This window comes from Mesoplodon mirus (genome assembly GCF_964341445.2).
Source record: "Mesoplodon mirus genome assembly, chromosome: 3".
Lineage (NCBI taxonomy): Eukaryota > Metazoa > Chordata > Mammalia > Artiodactyla > Ziphiidae > Mesoplodon > Mesoplodon mirus.
In genome coordinates, this window is record NC_138978.1 from 124,270,278 (window position 1) to 124,296,973 (window position 26,696).

The window sequence follows — 26,696 nt, forward strand, 5'->3', positions numbered from 1 at the left end:
TAACATTTGTTCAGAACAACCCTGTGGGAACAGGTATGTTTTAGCCCCATTATACACATGAGCAACCTAAGGCTCAGCATCTGTGACTTACCCACCACTACCAGCTAGGAAGATGCTGAACCCCAATTGAGATTCAGACCCATCGGCTCCCGCTCCAGTGCTCTTTCTATAACAGCTCCCCCCAACCCCCTCAACTAGCACTCTCATTACTAAGCGCTTGTTTGTTTTGACGGTAGTGTTCTAGTTATCTTTCACATGCATGTTCTTGTCAATTGTGCTTGTAGCCAAGTGTTTATTACGCCTCCATGTGGATGGGAGCCTCCAGAGATCAGGGACAGAATTGTCCTTTCTCTGACAGTCCTTCAAAAGCCAGGCTAGGGTTCTGCCAACCAAAGGAATTGGGCCTGGGGGCCAAGGGCAGGCACCACTGACGCAGATCTTTGCCACCTTCAAATGCACTGCAGACTCCATGGACAGTGGAGCCGAGGACGGTAAGGTGGTGGTGATAATAACTGACAGCAGCTGACATTTGTTGAGCACTTACCAAGTGCTAGGCATTATGCTAGTTCTTTATTTACATTAATCCTTATAACAAATTTCCAAGGGAGGTATTATTATTGTCAAATGAGGAAACTAGTGTTCAGAGATGTGGAGCCAGGGTGCAAGCCACATCTGTCTGACTCCGAAAGGAGCACATAAATAGCAGAATTCAATTTATATTTAAAAATATGATAATCCCTTACTCCCTGAAGGCCTATCCTACCCTTGACTCTTCCTCTCCCAGAAAAGAAAATTCAGGGAGAGGAAAGCTAGGCAGGAGGAACCTCATACACACACACACACACACACACACACACAGATCACTTACGCCTATCACCACCACCCTGGATTTCCTAGACAGGGTGAGGGCTATGAGGGCAGGGGGTCAGTTTCCCCAGGACCCTAGCCCCCATCCCCTTCCCTGGTGCTAAATAAAAGTGAATAAATACTAAATAAATACAACCGGGGTCTACCCTGCCTTCCCCCTCCCTCCTGTGACCAGCAGGGCAGAGGGGGCAGTTTAGATAGGGGACTATCTCCCAGCCCCTTCCATCCACCAGCCATCCAGGGCAGGAAACCCGGGCAGGGCCAGCCTGCTCGGTAGGGCAGAGAGAAGGGGCGGGCTCACCTCACAGCCCCTCCCCAACTGTGTCTCGTGCGAGGCAGCTGCCGAGCCCCATTATTCTCCCAGCCAAGTCCGAGGCCCCGGTGCCCAGAAAGGGCAGCCGGGACGGTGAGGTTATTTCCTGCCCGCCCAGGAGCGCCGCCGGAGGATCTCCAGAATCTGTGCCTTGCGGTGCAGCCAGTCCTGGGGAGGGGGGCGTGGCGTTGAAGGGGCTGGCCGGGGCACGAAGAAGCTGTAGCGGAGGCGTACGTTCTGGGGGTTGCCAGCCACCAGGACCTGCAGCGTCAAGGGCTGAGCCAGGGGCCCGTGGCCGGACAGTGTCTCCGAGGCTGCAGTGGCCCCGCTGTAGCGCAAGCTGACCGCCCCGGGCAGGACCACGTCTGTGGGGGAGGGTATCAGCGTGTATTCACCATTGAGGGCATAGGAGCCATCGGGGAGCTTCAGGGCCAGGTAGAGGCTCCGGACACCAGGGGTACCCTGCTGCCGGACCAGGATGTGGGTGGCCCCTGCGGGGATGGTGACCACACTGTTGTATCCGTACCTGTGTGCAAGGAGTAGAGGAGAACTCAGCATCTTCCTGAATCCTCTCAGCCTTTCTTATCTGTGTTTGTATGATTGTATGTGTGTAGAAGGTTGTCTCCTCAGACCTACGTGAGCTGTCCAGCCTAGATCTGAGCTACATGCAAATGTGCCCTCCTTCCTCTTCTCTCTGGGCCTTTACACCTGCTGCCCCCTTACTGAGGTGCCCATCTAAGCTCCGCCTCCTTGGTGCCTGTCCAATTCCTATTCTTCCTCCAGAAGGGAGGTCACCTCCTGGGAAGCCTTCCCTGATGCCCACAAATGCCCTCACAGCAGCCCAGGCTGACAACTTTGAGCAGGTGGGACGCTGTGCTGTAACTGTGAACTCGTCTGTCTCCCCTACTAGACTGTACATCAGCTCTTTGAGAGGAGAAGCAGTGTTGAGTTCATTCACCTCTGTATCCCCAGGGCCCAGAGCAGCGTCCAGGAAGGTGGGAGGAGGAAATAAATAGTGAATGAACCTGAATTTTCTGAAGGAGCCAGATTGCTTGATGCAGCTAGAACCATCCCCACCGCACACCATGCACTTGTCAAATTTCTTTTTGGAGCCAATGACGCGGTCACAGCCGGCATGGATGCAGCGGCCCTGGACACAGACTGAGGAGCTGTCTGGAGAACAGGGGGTCCCATCTACCACCTGAGGAGAAGAGAGGGAGTGATGAAAGGGTCTTCCTTAGTCAAAACGGGTTGGTAAGTTGAACAAGACCCATATCCCATCAGGGAGGGGATGCCAGAAAAGTTGGGTGAGGGAGGGGATGTGGATGGAGTGTGGAGGGAACCCCAGCCATTGTAAGGGATGATAATCATAAAAGCCACCATTTTCAGAGCACTCACTATGAATTAGGCACTGTGCTAAGTGCTATATAAATCTCACAACCACTATTTGAGGTTTGTAGAGATGGAACACTGAGGTTTAGAAAGATTCAGAGCTTGCCCAAAGGTTACACAGCTGGCAAGCAGAGAAGCCAACACGGGAGTTGCAGGTCTGAGTCCCAATCCCAAGCCCTAAATCTTGGTGGTACCGTCCCAGCTGGACACTAGAGGGCAGTCAACCTGCAGGCATTCTCCCCAGAACAGGGGTGAAGGATGCAAAACTGCTAGGCTTGTTCTTCCTTCTTCAGCCTCAACCCAGGGCCCTATCACAGAGAGGGGGTGCAGGATCATTGCTGTCTCCAGGAGGCCGGTCCAGTGAGGGACTGGCCATCCATGAGCTCAATGAGGCCACCACTGTAATTTGCCAGAGGAGCCCATGGGAAGAGGGTCAGAGAAGTGCCCAAAAGTCCACACACTTCCATTCTCACAAAATGGAGCACTGGAAGATGGGCGAGAGAGAGGGAAAGAAACCAAGGGAAATGGGACAGGCTAGAGCTGCCTGATTGGCAACTTATCCAGAGTCCAGGGCTAGTTTTCTAAATACCCACGGACAGAGAAGTCTGAGTGGACCCCTGGGCTGGCCGGGCATGGCTGTGGGAACACCAGCAATAGTGCTGTTTTGGATCTCTGCCATCAGAAGGTAGAGGGCGGGTTGGGCAGTGTGTGAGCTTAGACGGGGCCCTGGGGCATCCTGGTCCTCACCCGTGGCTCCAGCACATAGTAGTAGCCCAGTGCCCGGGCCTGGCAGGTGAGTTTGCACTGGTCCCGGGGCGCCACACCTGTGTAGCGAGGAACCCAGTCCATGGGCCCTGGGAAGTTCTTGAAGAGGTCAGTGCGGTGGTTGTAGGCAGCACACTGCTCTTCACGGAAGGTCAGTGCTGTAGGGTTAAAATGGACAGTCAGAGCCCCTCTCTCCTCACGCTGCCCCACCAGCCCCTCCACCTAGCCTCTCAGACCTCCAGACAGCATGGCAGCTCTCTCCCCCACAGACTACCTGTCACTTTCCTGGAGGGTAGAGTCACGCCCCTCAACAGCAGGGACAGTCAACACCTCTTTGGTCCCTGAACTCAAGGGACAGTCCTTTCTGTCCTACCAATCCCTCCCCAGGCTCCCATCCGTCCCACTCCTCACCTGAGCCAGTTGGGCAGTCCTGGGTATTGCAGGAACGAAAGCGGGTATGGCGGCCCTCACAGTACTTGCCACCATTCCGGGGGATGGGCCGTGTGCAGTCCCGGGAAGAGAACTGGACACCACCTCCACAGCTCCGAGAGCAGTCACCCCATGATCCCCAGGGGCCCCAGCCACCAGCCTGTGGGATCTGCAGAAGGACAGAATGGAAGAGTGGGATAAATATCCTCTCTTGGGCTCAGGGCCACTCACTCCTCCCCCAGGCCCTCTGCCCCTCCCCTGCCCTTGGGATCTCACATTGAAGTCCTGGAGCTGGTCCATGTGGAGGCAGCGGCCACCCATACAGGCCTGTGCGGGCCCACAGGGGGTACCATCAGCCCAGGGTGAATGCTTGGTCTGGCACATGGAGTGGCCATTGAGATGGCCAGTGCACCAGAGGGCAGCACAGGGCGGCGGCAGCTGCGGACAATGGCGTGAGTCAGGCCCAAAGGTCAGCTGGCATTGGCGGTCCGCATCGTAGTCCTTGCCGGGGAAACTCACAGGCAGATGCAGGGGAGCCTCTGGCTTGTCTAAGAGACAGTGCCCTGGGAAAAGAGGCAGGGGTATGAAGTCACCAATAGGTTGAAGGGGTGCCAGCCTTGGGCTCCCCAGGGCCTGACAGATCCTCAAATCCAAATTCTAGGACTGGAAGAAGCTTTAAATAGCAGCTAAATTTATTCAATGCTTATTATGTGATGAACATTGGCTAACTGCTTGACCAACAGTATCGTGTTTAATCATGGCCAAAGCCTATGAGGTAGTTACCGTTATTAGGCATACTTTACAGATCAGCTACACAGAAGTGAGGTAACTTACAGTCACACATCTACCCACATCTAAAGAACAGGATCAGGATAGGAACTCAAAGCACTAGATCTTCCTACCTATTCTAACCAGCTACAGAATTCTTCAGTCTGCTTCTCATCAACAGCCCTGCCCAATCATAGTCATACTGTTAGGCATGCACACCTCAAGTGACAAGGCAGTCACCTCTTTCACAACTAGCCCCTTGCAGTGTTGGACAGTTGTGGCCCTTAGAAGGTCAGTTCTAATTCTATTGAGCCAAAACTTGCCTCCTGTAGCTGTGCTATTTATTCTGAGAGGAAGTGGGAACCACACAAAGGCAGCAGCATTTCTCACCCCATCCCACACTGCAGAGGAGGCACATTGGAAGGAGTCTATTTGGCCCATGTGAAATGCGGCAGAAGAGAAAGTACAGTGGGGGGCAGGAACTGGGTCCTGCACAGGGAAAGGCGAGTGCCATCTGCTTACCATAGCCATTGTCCAGGAAGTCAGTGATGAAGCGGGCACTGCAGGGGGACCAGGGCTCCTCGGGATCCACGTGAGCCATCACAGGAGCCATGACATGGCGGGAGGTACTCCCAGGCCCATTCAGACCAACACATGGCTTTGAGTTGTCATGGAGCATGTTGAAGACATGGCCTGTGGGAGCAGAGGCCCTGTTATGGTCCAAGGGTCTCATCCCTGTGCCCTCAGGGGGTTGAAGGCCCATCATAAGCCTGATTGCAGCTATGGATGGTCAGATCCATTTCCCATCCCAACTTGCCCCCAGTGTCTTTCTGGTGCTCCAAGGGCTTCTCAATATGTAGCCCCCCTTGCTCTGTCTCCCCTCTCCCCATGATACACTCAGGGCCCCTCCCTACCCACTTTTCCTTATAGCCAACATTCCCAACCCTGATTCCATCCACTCTGTCACTGACTCTTGTGAATAATCTCTCTCAGTACTGTGCCACCTCCCTCCAAACACACACACACAGTTCACAGTAGATTTCTACACACTATCTCATTTAATGGAAAAACCTAAATGTTTGTCTACATCCGGAGCAGAGAAGGGTAATGGCCCTGGACCTAGTCCTGGGGAAAAGGAAGAAACACCTTGTGACTTGCATTTGTACCCTGGTGAGCTCACTGTCCCCTCACCTCACCCCTGATAGCTCTCTCACTCATCACAGGTGCCCCATGACCCCACCCCTACCTTACCCAGTTCATGAGCAGCAGTGAAGGCTGACTGGAGCCCATCATCCTCCACGATAGCACAGCTCCGAGCTGGGTCACACACAGTGCCCACATCAGCCATGCCTAGAGTGTCACAAGTAGAGACCCCACACAGGTCCTGTGGAGAGGGAGATCAGAGACAACACATGAGGAACCAAGACACCAGCGTCCATTGAGCTGAGATCCAGATGAGTGGAGACCTGGGCACTGCGTATCCAGCACTGTCAGGGCCCAGATAGCACTGGCAGTGTGGCTGGGACCAGGCACCATGTTGAACAACTCCAGGGGCACCATTTACATCACAGTCTGTGCCGTGGTGCTTCTCGGAGTTGTGCAGTGCATGGCCTGAGGTGCTGATTGGGGCCTCACCTGACGGGTAAACAGAATGGCCGTGTCAAAGTGGTCAGGGTCCGAGTCCTCGGGGGTGTTGAGTCCTCGCTGCCAGGCACAGAAGCTGCGCAGGGTCTGGGCGGCACTGGGCCCTACTTGGGGCCCTTCCTCACCTGGCCCCAGAATCACTAGCCGAGTCACCACCAAGCTGACAGGGTTGCGGATGCTTGGGTGCTTGAAGGCCTTGGCCGCTGCTGCCATGACCGTCAGCAGGTAGCGCTTTAGCCCAGCACCGTGAAATGCCACCATCTTGTCATCTGCCACCACCAGGGTCTCCACAAATCTACTCAGTGAAGCAAAGCGCTGGAGAGGAAAAAAGGGGAGGAGTATCCTGAAATAGCCTCCCAGACCCATGGATCACTTCTCCCCTCCCTTACTTCCTGGGTCTGGAACTCAGCAGAGCCAGCTGGGCCACATACATCCCACGGGATTCCTGATGGGTCTCGGTGGGGCCTCCCCCCCAACTCCAAATCCCAGGGCTTTTGTGGTAACGCTGAGAAATCATCTGCTGGTTCTGAGAAGGGGAGGGGATGGGGATGCCACGTCCCAGGGCTATGTGGGCCCAAGAGGTGAAAAGCAGCTGGGACTGCCTCTGGGAGGGACTTTGGGGTCCCCCATGGCTGAGTGTGTCTGGGGCTGCAGGACTGGGGCTAGAGGGCTGGGCTGCAACGTGTCTGCCCTGTGTGGTTGGAGGAACAATTCAGTCAGCAGCTAGGGCCAGGGCCAGATCTCAGCGTGGCGGGTGTGGAGGGAGCGTCTGGTCTGGATTAAAGCTAGAGAGGGAGGGAGGAAGGAAGGGAAGAAGGGGGGAGACTGGGAGTGGGAGGGAGGAAAGGCTGGAGCCTCAGGCAGCCTTGCAGTCAGTCTACAATGTGGGAAGGGGACGGACCAGAAGGGGGTTCAGGATGCCTTTCCTCCCCGGTCCACTCCTGCCCTAGTTTGCAGTTTGCCAGAACAATTTTGAAGACAGCATCAGAAGCCAGAGGCCAATCTCTTGGGCCTCAAACCTCACTCCTTTAGCTGGTGGTGAAAATCAAATTTGGGGCCCAGAAAAGAGTCAGGGCCAAGGGGCTATCAGGAGGGCCTCATTGTTGGGGACTGTGCCAGTAGGATGCCATGACCAGGCAGGGCCGGGGTGGAGAAAGAGAGCGGTCATTCCCAGCATAGAGTCTCTGACCCACCTCTGGGAATCCCCTTGGGATCAGCGGTCTGGCTAGGAGAAGGGTTGGGGCAGGGAAAAGCCAGAGCCTTCCCAGGAAAGGAGGCCAGTGGAAAGAGAAGAGGCAGGCAGAAGGGAGGGAAGCAGCAGACTGGCCAGAAGTGGAAGTGGGTGGAGAGAAGGTGAATAGGGGTCAGTAGGACAGACATGGCAGGAGGACACTGCAGGACACAGACTCCAGGGCTGCCTACCTTGGCTCTTCGTGGGCTGGAACTGGGGTTCCCGGGAGGAGCCTGGACGTTGCACATGGGGCCCTGGCCGCTGGCAGGGCTCTTCCGGCGTAGGATGTGAGCCCCAGGCCCACCAGCAGAGTTAGGGGTGCCTCCTTCCAGGGGCTGGATGTGGAGTTCAGTCCCTCGATACTGCAGCACCCCTAACAGAGCTCCCCCATCCCAGTGCAGAGATGCCACCGACTCCGGATCTCCGTTGATGGTGCCAGTGAGGTAGGTGCCCGGCTCTGCCCCGCCCAGGAGCTCAGGCGCCCGGCCCAGGTATTGCACCGTCAGCCCCTCCACCCGCACGCCGGGGTCCTGCTCCAGCTCTAGTAGCAGCATCTCCCCAAAGGCCGGCAAGCGGTACAACAGCCTGGCAGGGGTGCCCAAACCAGGCAGGACGCTGTCGTTGAGCTTCTCTGGAAACACGATCTCCTCCTCCCGGGGGAGGGGGCTGGCCGGCCAGGCTGAGGGCAGGAGGGAGGCCAGCAGCAGCAGAAGTAGCCCGGAGACGGGCACTGTGGGGAGCAGCAGGCGGGGTTGGATTCCCCACAGGCAGCAGTCCGCCAAGCCCCTCCCGGGATGCGAGTCCGTCCGGGACATGGCACTGGTGCTGAAGCTGGGAGGGACTGAGGCCGTCTGGGCACCAAGTCCTCCCCGCCCTGGCTTTGGAAAGCTCCTCTCTGCAGCCTGGGGGCTCGGACTCCAGCCAGGGTCAGAGGCAGAATTTTCAGAGGGTCTGGGGACCTTCAGAGGAGATGAGATGGAGAAAACTTGGCCCTTAGGCTTAGGAGAGGTGCCTAGTGGTCTGGTTCCTCCAAACTCTCCTCCCACACCCTCCTCTCCTGGATCTTTGTTTCTCCCTGCCTGTGTCTTCTGCAGCTTCTCTGGCCTCTCCCTTTGCACTCCCTCAGACTCTGTCTGGCTTCGCTTCTGTGCCTGTCCTCTCTCTGCCTCCTTCCGCCGTGCCTTTGTTTCTGTCTTTCTCCTCCTCTCTCTCCCGTGTCTATGTGTCTGTGGGTCTCCCTGTGAGTTCTTCCCAGCCTTTCTCCGCGCCAGCTCTTTTAAGCATCCTGAGCCACTATGATTGGCTGAGCTGTAAGCCATTCAGCCAGGAGCTCTGGTGGTAGGACTCAGATGGGTGTTTCATTGCTTCCCAAAAATCTAGTTTTTGTTTTCCTTTAAAAAAAAAAAAAAATGGGACTTGCCCAGGGGAGGGGAATCTCTAGCAGCCGGATGGATCATAGGCACCGGGCCAGCTGATGACATAGTCTTTTCCCAAACCCCACAGTCGGCTCTCAGCTGTCTCTTTCCCTTTTTGGTGGGACAGAGCCTCAGGAAGGGTAGGAAGTCAGGGAGAGGGCCTGGACAATACGTGAAGAAAGGACCATGGTCCCAGGAGAATTCTAGCTCCCACTGTCTAACCTGGCACATCCTCCCTTTTCTCAGGGATCCCTCATGATGCCCTCTGCCCCTAGAGGCTGGTTTCCAGGGCCGAGGGAACTGAGTGAGCTGCCAGGGAAAGAGGGTGGGGAATAGGTAAGGAAGCATCAAGAGGGCAGAACAAAGAAAGGAGGTAGCTTGACACTGTTCAGGATGGGACCAAGAAGCTGGAGAGAGTACGGGAGGCAAGGAGAAGGGGCAGGCAAGGAGACAGTGATCAGGGAGTGTACTGCCCAAAGGTAGGATGAGTCTGCTTAGAATGGGCACATGGAGCCGGCAGAGGACAAGGCAGGAGGGGTTAACGACTCTTCCTTTTATAGAAGGAAGATCTAGGGTGGCACCTCCTCTTCCCTAACGTCTCTCCTCTCCCTCAGGATCCCCTTTCCTGAATTACCATTCCCCGCCCCCTCAGAAGCCCAGACAGCCATTCTGCCTCCAGCCTCCACTCCCCCCAGAGCTCCCCCTCCCCACTTCCTGACTCCCCATTTGCCTGGCCCAGCTCCCAGTAGCTTCCCCCAGGCTCTTGGCCCTGCTCCTACCCACTCCCAACTGCCCTAAACCCTCCCCCAGCCTCAAGTCAGCCAGCCCCCAGCACAGGAAAGACATGCTCTCTCAGGAACCCAGAAGTACCCTATGTCAATCCATCAGAGGGAATCCCCACCTGGTTCCCCTTTTCGGCCCCACCTTGTCCTAAGAACCCAGTGGTTCCTGGAATATCTAGTAATCTTTTATTTCTCATTCCCCATGGGACAGGGAGAGGGTGGTTGCAGCATTGTGTGTACAGGAAAATTAGGGAACTGAGAGAAACAGAAACCCAGTGCCTGGGATGGAGAGAGTGCTTGGGGAGGAAGAGGTAATGTTAGGGAAAGGAAGCAGAATGATTCCCTTGGTTTGGGACTGGAGAGAACTCAGCAAAGAAGTCTTGGGGGTGGATTCTCAAGACAAGGAAGGAAAGGGTTCAGAAGTAGGGGCGATTTCTGCTCACCCCATGCTATGGCCACTCCTTTCCCCAGGATATCCCCAGGAAGGAGAGTACCGTCAGCACTTTCCTTTCCCAGAGGCAGACCACCTGCCCCTGCCCCCATTCCTCTATTCACTCTCTGCCTAGTCACCTCCTGTCCTCCACATCCCATCCGCCAGAATACTTCCTTTTCCACTCCCTTCCTGCTCAGGTTGCTGATACCTGCCCTGGTGACCATCACTTCCTCTATCACCCACCCTCTTCTGACTGCAGGACCCACCTCTTGACCCACCACATGCCCTGACCTTGGTCCTAAGGGGAGGGGGTTGGTGCTGCAGGAGTCAGACAAAGGATGGGAGACAAGAAGGGGCAGGAGCAAGAGGAGCTGTCACCAGAGGACTCTTACTGCCCCTCTGCACCCGCATCTGAGACGAGGACAAAGGGGCCGAGTAAGCAGTGAAAGACAAAAGGCCTTAGAGTTACAGCAGCAGTGTGTGTGGGGGGAGTGTTGGCAGCAGGGAGAAGGCACAAAAGATGCAGTGTCCTAGGCAGCCCCCCAGGATCCCTCACCCTAGTTCCAGCTCAAGTTGCCCCTAGGGCCAAGCAGCCCGGAGTCTATCCTGACTTCTCCTAGGCTGGATTTGGGCAAATAAATGCAGTCCCCTCACTATCACCACACTCACTGTGTTTCAGCTATACCGGGAGAGAAGGCCCAGGGAGACGGTGGGGAATGAGGGGGGCAGGGAGGCACAGCCTCTGCCTGGCTCTGTGAGGGCTGCCGAGCCCACCCAGGTGTCCCAGTCAGTTCCCACAGCCAGGGATATGGCCTCACCCTTTGGTACAGTTCCCATTAGGTCAACTCCCAGGCTAGAAGTCTGGCTTTCCCCTCTTTCTTTGTAGCTAAGAATTCCCTGTCTCTGCCACTCTCCTGGTCTGTCTGCCCCACCCTGCTGTCCTTCTGGTGAGCTGTGGCCCAGGCACCCTGTCTGGAGGAGATCTGGGGAAGGCCTCTTTCCAGGCCCCAAGTGGGAGGGATGTGCAGAGTTAACGGGTGGCCCAGCTGGAGCTGGGCTTGGAAGCAGAGAGAACAGGAACTAGCTCCAAGGCTGGAACTCCTCTTTGTCTCTTCCACACAGGATTAGGATCAGACTCCTGGTGGTGCTACAGTTTTATGCCGTTGGCCAGTACAGAGGCCGGGTCAGAAAGATACGAGGTAAGAGACTGACCCAGGATGGAAGTGGGGTGCGAGGCATCGCTAAGGGCACTTCCTGGGTCTGTAATTCTGTGGGTTCTGGAAGCCTGGCAGATATCAGAGTCACCCATAGGGGACCTCCTCTCCTCATGAGGTGGCTCCTACACACCCAAGCAGCCCGTTCCAATGCTGGTGGCCTTCGCATTCTACTCTTTTTTCATTTTACTTTGGCAGGAGCTCTCAGACCCGCCCAGCCCCACTTGGGCCCATTTTCCCTAACCCATTTAGGCCGTCTGGAAGTTAGCTAGCTCTCCCGGCTCCGAATCTTTTGGATTCGGGTTTAAGGAGGTAACTAACTGGCAAAGCCCGGGTCTACCCCAGAAGGGCAGGGCTACAGCAGCGGTGCAGCTCAGGCGAGGAGTGGGGAAGGGCCCCCGTGTGAGTGCCCGCCTGGCTCCGGGCGGCAGGGCACTTCCTAAGGCGCGCAGGCAGCTCGGCGACGGTGTGCGAGGGGCGCCGCTGCCCGCAGCAGTAACTGCAATTTTCTCCTGCTCAGCCTTAGAAGAGCCCACCAGGAGCGGTGGGAAGCAAGGGCCCCTATCTCCGGTATTTAAGCGAAAGTGAAGCCGGAGTGCAGAACCCGGATGTTGTCAGGTTCGCGCTCGGCGACCCCGCCAGCTTCCAAGAGGGCGGCTGCGTGGTGCCAATAGGCGAGAAGCCCACAAGGAGGCGCGCAAGAGGCACTTCCGCCCGGTTCCCCCTCCCGCAGTCTGTGGCGGGGCAAGATGGCGACGCTCAGGTCTCTATGCGGCCTCCGGGGCGTCGCGGCCCTGGTGCTGCGGCCCGGGGCTGGGGCCCGACTGCCGATTCAGCCCACCAGGTGAGACCAAGGGCAGCCTTCGATGCGCTGTCCCCAGGGCTAGGGTTTCTCGAGTCCGGGGATTCCACGGGCCCTGTGACCCCATAGGAAAGAATGACCCAGGCCCGTGACCCCTCGCCCAGGCCTGCTCTATCGAGTTCCAGGATCCAGTGGTGCCTGCCTTGGCCGAGGGAGGAAAAAGGGTTTGAGCTCGATCTGCCAGAGGTGAAATCAGTTGGAGGGAGACTCTGCGCTTCAGAGTTAGTGATAATGTCCCCCTCCCTTTATGTCCTGCTGCTTTTCCCAAACCCCTTCACGGGTGGGCGCGACTGGTGAAAGGTCTCCTTAGACGCTGTGGAAGAAGAGGAGAGCAACCCCGATAGACTTAAAGGAGGAACATAAACCAAGAATCCCCGGGTTGGCCCCAGTGCATTGTTCTGGCCATACTTGAGCAGAGCCAAGGAGCCAGCATGCCCCACCCCCCTTTCTTTTCTTACTCTTGGGTTGACCTTGAATAAACACACCTTTCTTGAGTTCATATTAACCAGGATGGGAATATGAATATGACCAGAATTTAAAGGAGCTGGGATCCCCAGCTTTGCATGCGTACGGGTGATAGGTGAAGTGATTTCAGGAATAAGTTGCTAGTAAGGATGGAACCTCTAGAGTTCCAGTTTGTTCTGCCAAAGCGACACAACCCTGTGTCAGTGACTTGGCATTGAAGAATCCAAGACACCCTTCCCTGGACCCACCTGAAAGTGAATGGGAACAGAGGAACCAAGCACTGTTCAGGCCCTTTGTCTAGGATCTGTCATTACCTCCCCAGAGGTGCTCGGCAATGGCAGCCAGATGTGGAATGGGCAGAGCAGTTTGGGGGCGCTGTCATGTACCCCACCAAGGAAACAGCCCACTGGAAGCCTCCACCTTGGAATGGTGAGTGCCCAGTGCCACTGTCCCAACCCACACCCCTCCATGCCCCAAGCTGATTTCTTAGTGCTCTTGACCTCTCCGTGTGAGGCAGATTTTAGCCGCCAACTCTTTTTGCTTCTTTAACCTTGCAACTCAACAAACGTGACAATAGTGATAATAGGAGGTATTTGTCAAGTGGAATATTCCAAGAGAAAAGAAAGAGAAGGTCCCAGTCAACCCTTGAAGATCCCTATCAAATTTATATCTTTAGCTTCAGCTTTTTCCAGAGGTTCAGTATATTTCCATCTCCCTCTCTTGACAAGGTGGTTTTTCCCACTGGCACCCAAATGAAACATTTCTAAATACGAAACATTTTCTCCCCCATCAAAACTAGCTCTTCCTTGTGATTTTTATTTTTTATTTTTTTATTTTTTTGTGGTACACGGGCCTGTCACTGTTGTGGCCTCTCCCGTTGCGGGGCACAGGCTCCGGACATACAGGCTCAGCGGCCATGGCTCACGGGCCCAGCCGCTCCGCGGCACGTGGGATCTTCCCGAACCGGGGCACGAACCCGTGTCCCGTGCATCGGCAGGAGGACTCTCAACCACTGCGCCACCAGGGAAACCCGTGATTTTTAATTTTGATCAGTGACTCCCTCACTCTCCTAATCCCTCAGGATTGAAATTTTTAGTCATCTTTGGCTCTTTTTTTCTCTCTTGCCCTGCATGTCTATGTCCAATAACGTGCAGATTCTTTAATAATGTTTCATATCTGGTCATTTCTCCCTTTGTTGTTTTGATTTATTTTGTATTAGACCTTGATTATTTCGGAAGTCTCTTTGATGGGTTCTTGCCACTGATATAGTCTCCCTCCAGCTATCCTATACAGTGTCTATGCCTTTGTCTTCCCCAGACATCATTTTAGCATGTCATTCATTCTTTTGCTCGAAAACCTCCAAAGGAACTTCCAGTTAACCTTTCAAAAATTTAACAGTAACAACAGCTGAGTGCTTACCATGTGCTGAGTGTTTTTGTATGCATTATTTCACTTAGTTGTTACAACAACCCTATGAGAGTGATACTAATATTATCCCAATTTTGAGGAAATTGTGGTGTAGAGAGATTAAAATGTGGTCGAGGACACAGGTGGATTTGTACGTGGGTCTGTCTGACTCCAAAGCCCATGGTGAAGAATTTTGGTTGCATAGGTAGACTCTGGTTTCAGATCTCAACTCTCCATTTACCAGTGAATAAAGTACCTACTTCATAGCGTTATTGTAAGGATTAAATGAGATACAAGTAACATAAACCATGTAATGTAGTGATTGGCTCATGCTAAGTCCTCCCTAAGTGTTATTAATAATACTGATAATTGGGGCTTCCCTGGTGGCGCAGTGGTTAAGAATCTGCCTGCCAATGCAGAGGACATGGGTTCAAGCCCTGATCCGGGAAGATCCCACATGCCGTGGAGCAGCTAAGCCCGTGCGCCACAACTACTGAGCCTGCAAAGCACAACTACCGAAACCCGTGCGCATAGAGTCCGTGCTCCGTAACAAGAGAAGCCCACGCACCGCAGCGAAGAGTAGCCCCTGCTCTCCACAACTAGAGAAAGCCCATGTGCACCAATGAAGACCCAATGCAGCCCAAAATAAATAAATTTTAAATAAATAAATAATACTGATAATTGAACCAGTACTCCCTACCCCCTACTGCCTGCCAACACTTAATCTTCTGTCTCTTGGCAAACAAGAGTACCATAGATATTTACTTTCTTGTTTCTGAGATTTGACATGTGTTCATTCCATAGCATGGGATGCCTCTTCTCTCTACCTATTTGAATCATTCCCTGTGTTTAAGAACCAGCTCATATCTTGCCTCCACGAGATCTTCACAGTGTCCTTTCCTTTCTTTAAATACTTAACGGCTAAGCAGCTTACTTGGCAACTTGTAAATTTGACCTGTGTTACTAGTTTCTCACATGTACTTATCTCCCGAATTAAATTGTAAGCCTCTTGAGGGTAAAAACTGTCAATTAGTAGTAGTAAGAATTCAGTATACATTTCCCAATTAGTTGTCCATTCAGCAGATACATCTGGAGAGCAGTGTATCTTCGTGGTTAAGAGTGTGGAGTCTGGAGCTGACCAGGCTGAGTTAAATCCTGACTCTGCCACTTACTAACTGACAATTTCATTTAGTCTTTCTGGCCTCAATTTCTCCAATGAAATGAGGATAATGATAGTATCAACTACTTATATGGGTGTTGAAATAATTAAATTAATTAAAATAAGTAAAGTGCTTAGAATAGTGCCTGGCACATAATAAGGACTGTATAAGTGTTATCTATCATTATTATTTTTTTTAAAGGTATCCTGAGAGACATGGAAAGAGTGAGGCTCATGGTCCCTCTCATCAGAAAGTTTAGTCTCCCTTCCCTTTTTCCCATCTAATGGTCTTCCTGGTTATGATAAAGGTTAGGAAATCAGCAGGGTATGGAATGGTGAGATGGAAAGTCTCCAGGGAGATGCTAACTCCTTGCTGTCTTTTGGGGGTTCTCAAAGGAATTACCATTTGGCTCAACTATTTCCCACTTCTCAGATGTGGACCCTCCAAAGGACACGTTGGTGTCGAACCTGACCCTGAACTTTGGGCCCCAGCACCCAGCAGCCCATGGAGTCCTGCGACTAGTGATGGAATTGAGTGGGGAGATGGTGCGCAAGTGTGACCCTCACATCGGGCTGCTGCACCGAGGCACTGAGAAGCTCATAGAATACAAGACCTATCTGCAGGTGTGGGGGGTGAACGGGGACCTGTTGACAGGACCTGGGGATGCTTTAACCTGGGACTTTGCCAGTTCACTGCCCCAAAACCCCAAGGGAGGAGGGTGTTGAGAGGAGTAGCCTGTGGAGGTTATTAGGACAGTTTTGGTTGGGAGAATGGAGGGATTTGGCAGGGGATGCTTGACTTGAATCATGTGGATTTGGTTTATCCAACAGAAATACTTTGGAGCTGGAGATACACTCCTAGCTCTTCTCTGGCTGACTTTTGGCTGACCCCTCCCTTTATCCTTACTCGAGTGCCTCAGTTTCCCTGCTCTTATGTCATACTAGTACGTCAAAGCTGGTGTCCCTGGGGTCAGGGAAAGAGGAGAGAGACGTCAACTCTTCAGGTTTAACAGCTGATTCTTGTATCTTCCAGCATTCTAAGTTTGTTTTCGAAATATTCAGTGAGTCAGAGTGACTGGGAGGGAGTTTGTAACAGAGTTTGCTGTTTTTAGGAGAACTCTGTGACCCAAATAATGAGGGTCAGATTTGAAGAAATTGGAACTGGGATAGGAATCTGAAGTTTTTTTCTTACTATCATGAAGAAAGCTCTTGATAACAGAGGACGATGGGGTTAGGATTTAGAACCAGCTGACTAGAATGTGATTCCCGCAAAGAGTCCAGGCAATGATGGTTTCTGGTCCCAGAGTCCATGGAGTTAACCCCTGTAGCTTTATCCCACGTCACACTGACATCAGGGCAAGAACTGGCTGTTCCAAAGAGAGGCGTCTTAGCTCCGCCTCCTTCCTGGACGCTGAAGCTGGTTCAGCATACAGCTGGGACTTAGCTTTCTTGGTATTCTGGGGAAGAACCATTACTACCTGACTCTTCCTACAGAAACAAATCTCATTCTTCTTGGTGTTCTTAATTTCCTCCTGAGATTACCTTTCTCCTGCAGTATCTCAGAGAGGCGTTCTTCTTTGACAGAGGCGTCACTTGGCCCAGAAGACTTGGTTGGCAGTGGTGTGCTGGAGCTAACTCATACTGGCTCACAAGAACAGACTGTTAAATTTTCAGGAGTTTTGTGAGCCAGTTGTTAAACACAGCTGTTATTAAAAATCAGATTATACTATCTTGTGCTTTAATATATTAAAAATCAAGGTAAGAAGTATCAAAGTCCATGCCTTCATTATTTTACTACATTTTTCTACGCTGTGCTCTTTAGGTATTTACTTCCATTGTATCTGTGTAGTGGAAATACTGTGTAATGGTGTGCTACTCGGCCCAGCGCTGTCTGTGGTCAGTTACATAATGTTGGTAGTTTAGTATTTTCACCATGGAAATTGGCAAACACGACAAATCGGGGTCCCCCCACCTTCACCCCTTCCGTGTGTTTCATCCTGCCTTTCTGAGGCTCCTGAGATGGGGAAGGTTTATGTAGCACTGACCTCTGATGCCCACTGAGAGCAGTGCTTCTAGCAGCCAGACTGAGGGTTCGTTGGCCTGTTAGATGTGATCCTGATTCCTCCCTCTTCCCAGGCCCTTCCGTACTTTGACCGGCTAGACTATGTGTCCATGATGTGTAACGAACAGGCCTATTCACTGGCTGTGGAGAAGTTGCTCAACATCCAGCCTCCTCCTAGGGCACAGTGGATCCGAGGTACGCCCCATCCCCTTCTTCCTGTGGCCCACTGAGAGTACAGCATAGTGCCTCTGCCCCACATCTTAGGAGCGCCGAACCGGAGCTTAGTATGCAGACCCCAGACTCTGCCCAGAACTGCTCTGTCAGCCTGGATCCTTGGCTCCTGTATCCTTCTCTTCTTGTCTTCACCTCTCTCCAGTGCTGTTTGGAGAAATCACTCGGCTTTTGAACCACATCATGGCTGTGACCACACACGCCCTGGACATTGGGGCCATGACCCCTTTCTTCTGGATGTTTGAAGAAAGGGAGAAGGTATGAGAAGGAGGAAAGAATAGGAAAAGGGAAGGAGGTGCCAGAGGTAGAGAAGGTATGAAGGAGACGAGAGTAAAAGGAGAGAGAACATTTAGGGGGAGAAGGTATATTTAACCTGGGTTATATTCTTGAGGAGCTCTGTGTCATGAGGGGTTGCTTGGGCACCAGAAGGCTGGAGGTGGGGGAGTAGACCATCGTCGTGTTGGACCTACGGGCCCAGGACTTCGTCACTAATTCCCAGTGTGTCCTATCAAGATGTTTGAGTTCTACGAGCGAGTGTCTGGGGCTCGGATGCATGCTGCTTATGTCCGGCCAGGAGGTGTGCACCAGGTGAGCAGGCTCCCCTGCCTCTCTTAATGTCCAGTCCTTGCTTGTGTCCTCTGTGGCCACTGGAGGGCAGCCCTGGCTGATGGAAGCGCTAACCCTGTATCCCTGAGGCAGAGCTGGCTCTCCTTAGTGGAGACTCTGCACTCACTATCGATTCTCCATTTGTCTAGGACCTACCCCTTGGGCTTATGGATGACATTTATGAGTTTTCTAAGAACTTCTCTCTTCGCATTGATGAGCTGGAGGAGGTAAGATAGGAGTCAGTGGGAAAAATCCCTCTTTTACCCTGAGAGCATCTGTGGGATTTTAATCCCCAGTTATAAAGAAATACAGAAGTATTTGAAGAATGTCATGAAGAGTGTTCACACACCAGCTCTCTTGCTCAACAGATGCTGACCAACAATAGGATCTGGCAAAATCGGACAGTCGACATTGGGGTTGTAACAGCAGAAGACGCACTTAACTATGGTTTTAGGTGTGAGGAATAAGACTTCTCTCCTTAGGGGCGGGTGGGTTCCAGCTTAATCTCTTGGCTTCAGGTGTGGCACCTTCTTTGCCATGCTGTCTTTGTATCCCATGCCCAGAGCGTGCGGGAGGGAGAGGGGAGACTAAGGAAGAGAGCATGCCTCTTTTCTTGTTTTGTGATAAGTGACCCTTGGTCCCATTATTATACTCTCTACAGCGGGGTAATGCTCCGGGGCTCGGGCATCCAGTGGGACCTGCGGAAGACCCAGCCCTATGATGTTTATGACCAGGTGGAGTTTGATGTTCCTATTGGCTCTCGAGGGGACTGCTATGATAGGTGAGGCCCAGATCCCTTCTTAGCTCGTTGTCCATCTAGTTTCCCCCGTCTGACTTTTCTCTTAACTACTTTCTTCTTTCTCATACTTTCCAGTATCTATTGGAGCTCTTGTGTGTGTTAAACTAGGCTGCTTTTCAAAGCACTTGCACATATGGGACATTTTATTTTACCTTTACATTCTTCTTATGTCTTAGATGGAACTAGTTTAGGCTGCCTCTTATAGCTGAGAAAGCTGAAGCATAAAAGTTAGAGATTAGCCTGGGATATTATTCTGTTAGTAGTGCTTGAGACTAGAATCCTCCTGATCCAGTGCTATTTCCACTAGATTCTAAGCTTCAAATTCCATTCCTCTTTACTGACCCCAAGAAAAATTTGCTACTGTTTTCTTTTTGAGCCACTTTGACTCTCACCTGTTCTATACTCCAAAAAATGTTTTAAGAGGGTAATTAAAGAGGGAAATACTACAGGACATGGTCTGAGAAAGCTAGAAGAGGATTTGGTCTGAGAAAACTAGGAGAGGGCCCAGTGCTCGAATCAGAAGACTGTAGGTTTTATATGGGTGGCCAGGCCAAACAGAGATGCTGTACTAGGAGAAAAGAATGAGGAAAGTTACCTAGCACTCTTCAGTTCGGCCAAGGGCATCCTCCCAGCCTCACATCTCATCCTCTGGCTGCCCTTCTCTTGCTCTGAGTCTGTCTCGTCTACTTCAGGTACCTGTGTCGGGTGGAGGAGATGCGCCAGTCCCTTCGAATCATCTTACAGTGTCTGAACAAGATGCCTCCCGGGGAGATCAAGGTTGATGATGCCAAAGTGTCTCCACCAAAACGAGCAGAGATGAAGGTTAGCTATAGGGGGAGGGAAAAGGGGGAAAGGGGGCAGCACCTGGGGAGGAGTATCTTTGGATTAAATCCTACTTTTCAGTTTTCCTTTTTCAAAGAATTCACTGTATAAGATTCTTAACCTCCCGTAGCCTCCTCTCTTTTTCTATAACTTCTCTGCTCATTGACTTACATGTGGGATTTTAGACTCCCTGGGGGTAGAGATGATTTTCTGTGTGTCGGTACACCTGCCATTACAGTTTGGATCTGGCTTGTTGATGCTCCGTTTTTCCTCTCTCCAGACTTCTATGGAGTCACTGATTCATCACTTTAAGTTGTATACTGAGGGCTACCAAGTTCCTCCAGGGGCCACATACACTGCCATCGAGGCTCCTAAGGTGAGGCAGGAAGGGGAAGGAAAGGACAGTATGTGGAGTGGGTGACTGGAGATGGATGTTCAGATAAATGCTTGTTCGTCAGTGAGAGAGAGGATGTGAGGGTGAATAGAGAGGTTTTTGTTGGCAGAGGAAAGGGTTCTTCCTGTTAATGGAGGCAGCCAACCTTCTTCCTTGGACAGGGAGAGTTTGGGGTGTACCTGGTGTCTGATGGCAGCAGCCGCCCTTATCGATGCAAGATCAAGGCTCCTGGTTTTGCCCACCTGGTAAGAACCAACCCCAAAGATTCTAACGCTAATACATGAATCCAGTAATTAATGGCCTTGTTGAGATTTTTATGAACTTTCACTCCTCCTCCTTCTGCCCTGCTAATCTTGCCTAACACTATTGCTGTCTTAATCTCTGCAGGCTGGTTTGGACAAGATGTCTAAGGGACACATGTTGGCGGACGTCGTTGCCATCATAGGTACAAGGCCTGTTGTGTAGTAGAGGTGTTCTAGGCAAGGGAGTTTGAGACTCTGATTGGGGACAGAAACTGAACACTTCCTGTTCAACATAGACTATGGGCATGGACTCAAATCCTCAAATCCTCAGTTTCCTGAGCACATTAATGAATTCTAGATTCTTGGTAACATCGCTTTTTTTCCTCCTCCCTCTGACCTCCTAGGTACCCAAGATATTGTGTTTGGAGAAGTAGATCGGTGAGCACGGGAACAGCATTGGACCTCCCTACCTACCTGCTTCGTCTGCGGAGCCTGTCCATCGTTGGGAATGGGACTCTGTGTGTGTGCGTGTGTGTGTGTGTGTGTGTGTACACGTACATGAATGCTTAGCTGTCAGGCTTTCTGTGCATGTACTGGAAAAGGAGAAATTATAATAAATTAGCCGCCTTCTGGCCCCAAGCCCAAACTTGTGATATGTCTTTCTCAGTATCTTACTGTCTTTCACTTCGATGGGAAACTTAGGAGTGTTAACTCTCTACTTCTCCATTAGACTCAGTCCTTAGCAGTTTTTCCTGTTCATCTCCGCCCCTTTTGTGACCCTGTCCTTTCCACTTCTCCATTGCCCATTTCCTCTTTTTCCCTTACTTCCTCCCTGCCCAAACCTTGCTGCCCACACTAATTGGTAAACTCCTCAAATCAAGACTGGGTACAAAGTTCCAGGTGGGAGAGAAAGGGGCTATCATGGGGTCTTAGGGAATTTTGAGGGGCACGTTATCAGAGCTCTGTCTCTGAACAGGGCTAGAGTGAGATGGCGGGTTTAGATAGCCTTTCCCAAGCATGGGTGTTGCCTCTTTCCATGGTAGCAGGGGCTTGGTAACTGAAGGACGGAGACATAGGAGACCAGATCTCCTAGCTCCCTTAGTTGGCCCTTCCGGGAGCCGCCCGGTCTCTAGTGCAGGAAGGGGAAGGGGCCAGAGCTCAGAGGAAGGCGTGGCAGGAAGGGGGCAACTCTGTGGTCAGGGAGCCGCTCGCAGAGCACAGCTGCACAGTGCCATCAGAGCGTCTGATCCCCAGCTCGTGGCCCCTCGGCCCCTGCACAAGATGTTTCCAGCAGTGGTCTTGCTCTTACTCCTTCTGGTTGAACAAGCAGGTAAGAGGGTTTGGTGAGGGACAGTGAGCTGGGCTCCAGGGTGGGAATCAAGGGCATGTGTCTGAGGGCTGAGGCAGGGACAGACAGAGGAAGGCTGGCGCTGGGAGGATGGGCACAGAGACCCTGAGGCTGCTCCTGTCTAGTCTCTGTCAGGGTGCAGGAATTGTAGTTCCCTCCTTTCTTGTCCCCTTCTTACTTTTTCAGGACCGATAACACACGTAAGTCTTCAGTTTGGCAGAGGAGGGGAGTGGGTGTATGACATGAAAAGCTGGTCTGGGGAAAAATTCCGTTTCCCATGATCAGCATTTTCTGTGGGGTGCCTTTGGTCTTATCCATTGGGAGCTGATCTCTAGCTGGTTAAATAATATTTATAAAGCCCCCTTTAGGAAGGCAGGGGCCTGTCCTTGTGTTTAGGAGTGAGGTAAGGGTAGTCAAATACGTGATTGCTCTTTCTGTGGGTCATCACGAAGGCACAGTTGATGTGAGGGTGGGCAGCATGCAATGCCCAGTTCCAGAGAGCTGATCGTCAGTGGAGGCAGAAATGGGAAGTCCTCTGCAGCTCTGAGGCTCCAGGCATTCTCTAAACTCTCACTCTGTTTGCGCTGTCTGTGTTTTTTGTTTTGTTTTTTTGGTTTTTTTTTTTTTTTTTTTACTGTACGCGGGCCTCTCACTGTTGTGGCCTCTCCCGTTGCGGAGCACAGGCTCCGGACGTGCAAGCTCAGCGGCCATGGCTCACGGGCCCAGCCGCTCCGCGGCATGTGGGGTCTTCCCGGACCGGGGCACGAACTCGCATCCCCTGCATCGGCAGGCGGACTCTCAACCGCTGCGCCACCAGGGAAGCCCCATGGGTTGTCTGTGTTTTGAAGAGGGATAGTTACAGCTGGGGTTTGGGGAGGAAGAGGTTAGTGAAACTTAAGGGAAAGTGGGGAAATTAAAAGAGATGGACTGGGATGGAGTTCCACCAGCCCAGCTGTGAAGATGGAAGGACTAAGTGAGCGGCCAGTCTGCTGCCATGGGATGAGGGAGCAGGGACACTGAGGCATAAAAGAGGGCACAAACCTGGAAAGCAGAAAACCTGAATTTCAATTCCAGCTCTGGCACTTCACGCTATGACCCTAAATGAATTACTTAGCTTTTCTGAGCCTTGGTTTCGTCATCTACAAAATGGCGATGATGTTTCCCTCACGGGGTAGTTTTGAGATTTAGGTAATACCGTGTGTGAAAGAGCGTCACAGAATAAAACATACTTCACTCATATGTCACATGCCCATGAGCCCTTCTGATAGGGGTCAGAGCAGATAGAGGCTGGAGCTCAGACTTTATTTGATTTTTTTCCTTGCACAAAACTTCCTCTCTCAGTGGCCCAGAGTGAGTAACAGGGCAGAGTACCCAGAGCCGGAATCCATACAGCTTGTGATCATTCCCTTGAGCCTGGGCTAAGACACTCACTCAGCCTTATGTGCAGAGCCATCGGCATCTATAAGGCCAAGGAAAGCAGGCACCTTGTTTTTACATATTGAAGTGTCTTAGTTGGGGAGGACAGAAAGCGATGTGGCTGAGGCTAGATGACCCATAACAGAGTGATTGCCTTCCCTCCTTTCCTCAGCTCACATCCTTCCTGTCCAGCCCTTAACCACAGGTCACAGGACTTAGCAGAGACACCCCTGTGGTTTCTTCGCTGAAATTAGTCACTGCCTCCACTCACTTCACCCCCCTGGGCTGAGGTTTTGGTCTTGGCTCAGTGAACTCAAATGGGTCCCTTGAGGGCTATGGAATGCTCAGTGGTGCCTGAGGAACCCACAGTGCTACAAAGAGAGGGTTGGGGGCTGAGGGGCAAGCTCTCAACTCTCAGAACCTATAAGTTCCATCACAACAGAACTGTTCACACTTCCTGTCCTACCCCTACCCTAGGGTGAGGAAGAAGAGGGAGAGGTGAGAGAAATAGGAATCTAGAGAGGAAGATGAAGTTTCTTGCCTGGGACGGTGCCCCTCCAAGTCCCGTCCTACCTCCCAGAGCCCTTTCTTTCTCTCCTCTGAGCACCAGATCTTTCCTGCTTCCCCTGACCCTATGGGTACCCTCTGTCCCCTCAGCGGCCCTGGGAGAGCCTCAGCTCTGCTATATCCTGGATGCGATCCTGTTTTTATATGGTATTATCCTCACCCTGCTCTACTGTCGACTCAAGGTAAGGCTGGGCAGCGTGGGGTGAGGGCTGGAAGGAGAAGTGGGAGGGTGGTGGCAGCATGGCTCCAAAGAGAGGGAATAAAAGGGGTTCCCCTACAACGTTTGGAGGTGGGGTTGGGCCACTAACTTCACCTTTACTAATGGCCTTTCCCCTACTCCAGCTGCAGGTGCGCAAGGCAGCTACAGCCAACTATGAGGTATGGACCCTTCCTCAACTGGGTATAACGGTTTTTCAGTCTCTCAGCCCTTCTGGGGCTTTAGCCTTGGGATCTGCGGTCTCTGGGGGGCATGGGACTCATGTGCTGATCTGTATACGCTTCAGAGGTCCCCCTCCTACCTCATCCTACCCACCCTGCCACCTAGCCAAATCACAAGTAAAATATTCAACAGGTGACGAGGAAGAGTCAAGTGTAGAGTGACAAGGAGTACATGAGAGAGTTGTATGTTGTGTGTATATGTATGTTGGTAGCCATATGGGCAAATGTGCATTCATGCCCCAGAGTATCCATGGGAGTGCCCTCTAGCCCAAGGGGGCCAGCCACCCCTGGCCACATACCTCCCTGGGTAGGGAAGAAGATGCTGAGGGGCTCTGGAGATGTGGGTCTCTAATGCCTTACCCCTTTTACCTTTGCAGAAATCAGATGGCATTTACACGGTGAGTGAACCTGCCTCCCAACCCCAGTCCCAGGAAGTCAGCAGAAGAGGGTGGGCTTTTGAGTGAACTTTGGAAGGGGTAGGGCCTCTGGGGGTGGGTAGGAGGCCCTGTGATGGGCTCAAGCTCCTGACTATCCTCTGACTTCCACCTCCAGGGCCTGAGCACCCGGAACCAGGAGACTTATGAGACCCTGAAGCATGAGAAACCGCCACAATAACTTTAGAACAGATGCCCTTGGTCACTTCCTTCTTCCACTCTCTTCCCAGCCCTCGTAGCTGGCATCACACATGCCTCCCTGCCATTAATGCCAGCTGACCCTATCCCTGTAATGACACTATGCTCCCCATTAATAGACACCAGTGGTTCCTCCTCCCTGTCAAAGACCTCAGATGCTCTTCATTAATGTTTATATTCTAGTCTCACCACTTTATGCCAACCTTCTCCGCTTCCCCGTCCCCAACTCCCACTAAACGATGGGAAGGGAAGGGACTAACATCAATAAAGTTCCCACAGACTGGACTCTATTCATTCATTCATTTAACATACATTTACTCAGCCTCTACTAGCCTAGGCTGAATACTGAAGATATCACAAGGCAAATTTAGTTCCTGACCTTCCATAACTCATAGTCTAATAGACCAGAGCTGTTCTGCTTGATTGAGGGATGAATGCTGACTGTGACGGGGGGAAGGATGAGACCCTTGACCCCCAGGCTCTCTAACAGGGTGCTGGAGCAGGGAGTAATGTGTTGGGAGTCTAGGCACATTCAGAGACATTTGAACCCAAGAAGTGACTTCCGCACCCAGCTTGGCCCTCTGTGTCTGACAACTGAAACAAGGTTGGGTTGCGGAGAAGCCTGGCTGTCCAACCCCAAATAGTCACCAGTCCAGATCAGAGTGGGCTTCAGGGAGCAGTGTGAGCACAGCTCGCAATATACATGCATACATACATGCATTAGCATAGCATACATACATGCATTAGCATAGCTGAAAAGCCAAACATGCAGAAGGGATGGTGTGACAAAAGCTTGTGTGATGCTCCCAATGGAAGGTTTTATGGGAACAGTGTTTTCAGTGTGTTCTGGGGCAAGAGGGACCTGAGGGAGCCAGGTCTGGGTTGGAGGAGGGTAAGGCAAAGGGGAACAAGTCAGGTCCAGATGGGAGGCCAGGTCCTCCAACTGCATGGGTGAGTGGTGAAGGAATCCCCCTTCTCAGTGCCTGTCCTGTTTCTAGGCAGGATTCCCTGGTAGTATCTGAATCCCATCTGATGCTGCCAGTTCTACCTCTGATCCAGCAGCCCTGTCCAAATGGGTCCAGAGTCTACAGGCTTACTCCTAGCAACCCCCTATGCTGGGCAATACTTTGTACTGCATGGTGACTTACACTTTTCAATGTGTTTTCCATCCTGTCGTACCATTTGATCCACTCATTAACACTGTGAGGAAATTCAGGCTCTTTGAAGTTAATTAACCTGTCCAATGTCATCTTGCAAGTGATGGACAGATCACATGAGGAAAAAAAAAAAGATACTGAGAAAGAAAGGGGAAGAAAATAATCACGAGTGGTAAGGGTCTTAAAGCCCAGACTGAAGAGGTTGATCAGTATACAGAAGAGCGGGGGAGGGATAGATTGGGAGTTTGGGATTGACATGTACACACTGCTATAGTTAAAAGAGATAACCAACAAGGACCTACTGTATAGCACAGGGAACTCTGTTCAATATTCTATAATAACCTAAATGGGAAAAGAATTTGAAATAGAACAGATACATGTATATGTATAACTGAATCACTCTGCTGTACACCTGAAACACATTGTTAATCAACAAAACTCCAAAAAAAATAAAAATTAAAAAAAAATATATATATATATATACAGAAGAAATTGGAGCTATCTCGGTATCTGGGGAAAAGGTGATTTCAGATGAGATATGAGGAATGAGTCAGGGTAGAGAAGTAACTCTTTTAAATATAAAGTGGAAGTAAACTTTTATTGGAAAATGACCATTTTCCCATTTTGGGATTGTGAGCCTCCTGCACCAGTTCAGCCTGACCTCCATTCCATTTTGATTTAATGCAGGTATCACAGCTACCAAAATTTCTAAAGTCCCACATGTCCATCAAGTTGGAGACCTGTTAGGCCTTTAACTGGCTACCACGTCTACTAGCTCCAGGCTCTAAGATGGCTACCAGAACTTGGGCCGGTTCCATGAATAGCACCCAGATAAT

The 26,696-nt window shown here is 51.8% G+C and overlaps 3 protein-coding genes across 3 annotated transcripts; 2 read left to right on the forward strand and 1 right to left on the reverse strand.

The window, feature by feature from the left end:
- Positions 1–360: 360 nt before the first annotated feature.
- Positions 361–8,673, reverse strand: ADAMTS4 (ADAM metallopeptidase with thrombospondin type 1 motif 4). Its single transcript, XM_082616551.1, has 9 exons — positions 7,601–8,673; positions 6,170–6,493; positions 5,786–5,918; positions 5,057–5,227; positions 4,043–4,329; positions 3,749–3,935; positions 3,320–3,495; positions 2,206–2,381; positions 361–1,706 (listed from the first exon to the last, which is right to left on the reverse strand). The coding sequence occupies exons 1-9, from the start codon at positions 8,222–8,224 to the stop codon at positions 1,280–1,282; spliced, it is 2,505 nt and encodes an 834-aa protein (XP_082472677.1). The 5' UTR covers positions 8,225–8,673; the 3' UTR covers positions 361–1,279.
- Positions 8,674–11,971: 3,298 nt separating this feature from the next.
- On the forward strand, positions 11,972–20,948 carry NDUFS2 (NADH:ubiquinone oxidoreductase core subunit S2). The gene is made up of 14 exons (XM_082612450.1): positions 11,972–12,097; positions 12,903–13,009; positions 15,580–15,770; positions 17,283–17,403; positions 17,585–17,697; positions 17,953–18,027; positions 18,195–18,272; positions 18,414–18,499; positions 18,707–18,826; positions 19,537–19,666; positions 19,947–20,042; positions 20,222–20,305; positions 20,448–20,505; positions 20,707–20,948. Exons 1-14 carry the CDS (start codon positions 12,003–12,005, stop codon positions 20,742–20,744), a joined length of 1,392 nt encoding a protein of 463 aa, XP_082468576.1. The 5' UTR covers positions 11,972–12,002; the 3' UTR covers positions 20,745–20,948.
- A 250-nt stretch (positions 20,949–21,198) lies between these two features.
- On the forward strand, positions 21,199–24,988 carry FCER1G (Fc epsilon receptor Ig). The gene is made up of 5 exons (XM_082615538.1): positions 21,199–21,632; positions 23,724–23,815; positions 23,976–24,011; positions 24,449–24,469; positions 24,624–24,988. Exons 1-5 carry the CDS (start codon positions 21,320–21,322, stop codon positions 24,684–24,686), a joined length of 525 nt encoding a protein of 174 aa, XP_082471664.1. The 5' UTR covers positions 21,199–21,319; the 3' UTR covers positions 24,687–24,988.
- Positions 24,989–26,696: the final 1,708 nt, after the last annotated feature.

Coding starts and splice junctions, on each gene's coding strand:
- ADAMTS4 (XM_082616551.1), bottom strand. CDS start 8,224: ATGTCCCGGACGGACTCGCATCCCGGGAGGGGCTTGGCGGACTGCTGC. Junction 5,919..6,169: donor CCATTCTGTTTACCCGTCAG/GTGAGGCCCCAA, acceptor CCCTCTCCACAG/GACCTGTGTGGGGTCTCTAC. Junction 5,228..5,785: donor CACTGCTGCTCATGAACTGG/GTAAGGTAGGGG, acceptor CTGCTCCCACAG/GCCATGTCTTCAACATGCTC.
- NDUFS2 (XM_082612450.1), top strand. CDS start 12,003: ATGGCGACGCTCAGGTCTCTATGCGGCCTCCGGGGCGTCGCGGCCCTG. Junction 20,043..20,221: donor CTGCCATCGAGGCTCCTAAG/GTGAGGCAGGAA, acceptor TTCCTTGGACAG/GGAGAGTTTGGGGTGTACCT. Junction 20,506..20,706: donor GGACGTCGTTGCCATCATAG/GTACAAGGCCTG, acceptor CTGACCTCCTAG/GTACCCAAGATATTGTGTTT.
- FCER1G (XM_082615538.1), top strand. CDS start 21,320: ATGGGTGTTGCCTCTTTCCATGGTAGCAGGGGCTTGGTAACTGAAGGA. Junction 21,633..23,723: donor CCTTCTGGTTGAACAAGCAG/GTAAGAGGGTTT, acceptor CTGTCCCCTCAG/CGGCCCTGGGAGAGCCTCAG. Junction 23,816..23,975: donor TGCTCTACTGTCGACTCAAG/GTAAGGCTGGGC, acceptor CCCCTACTCCAG/CTGCAGGTGCGCAAGGCAGC.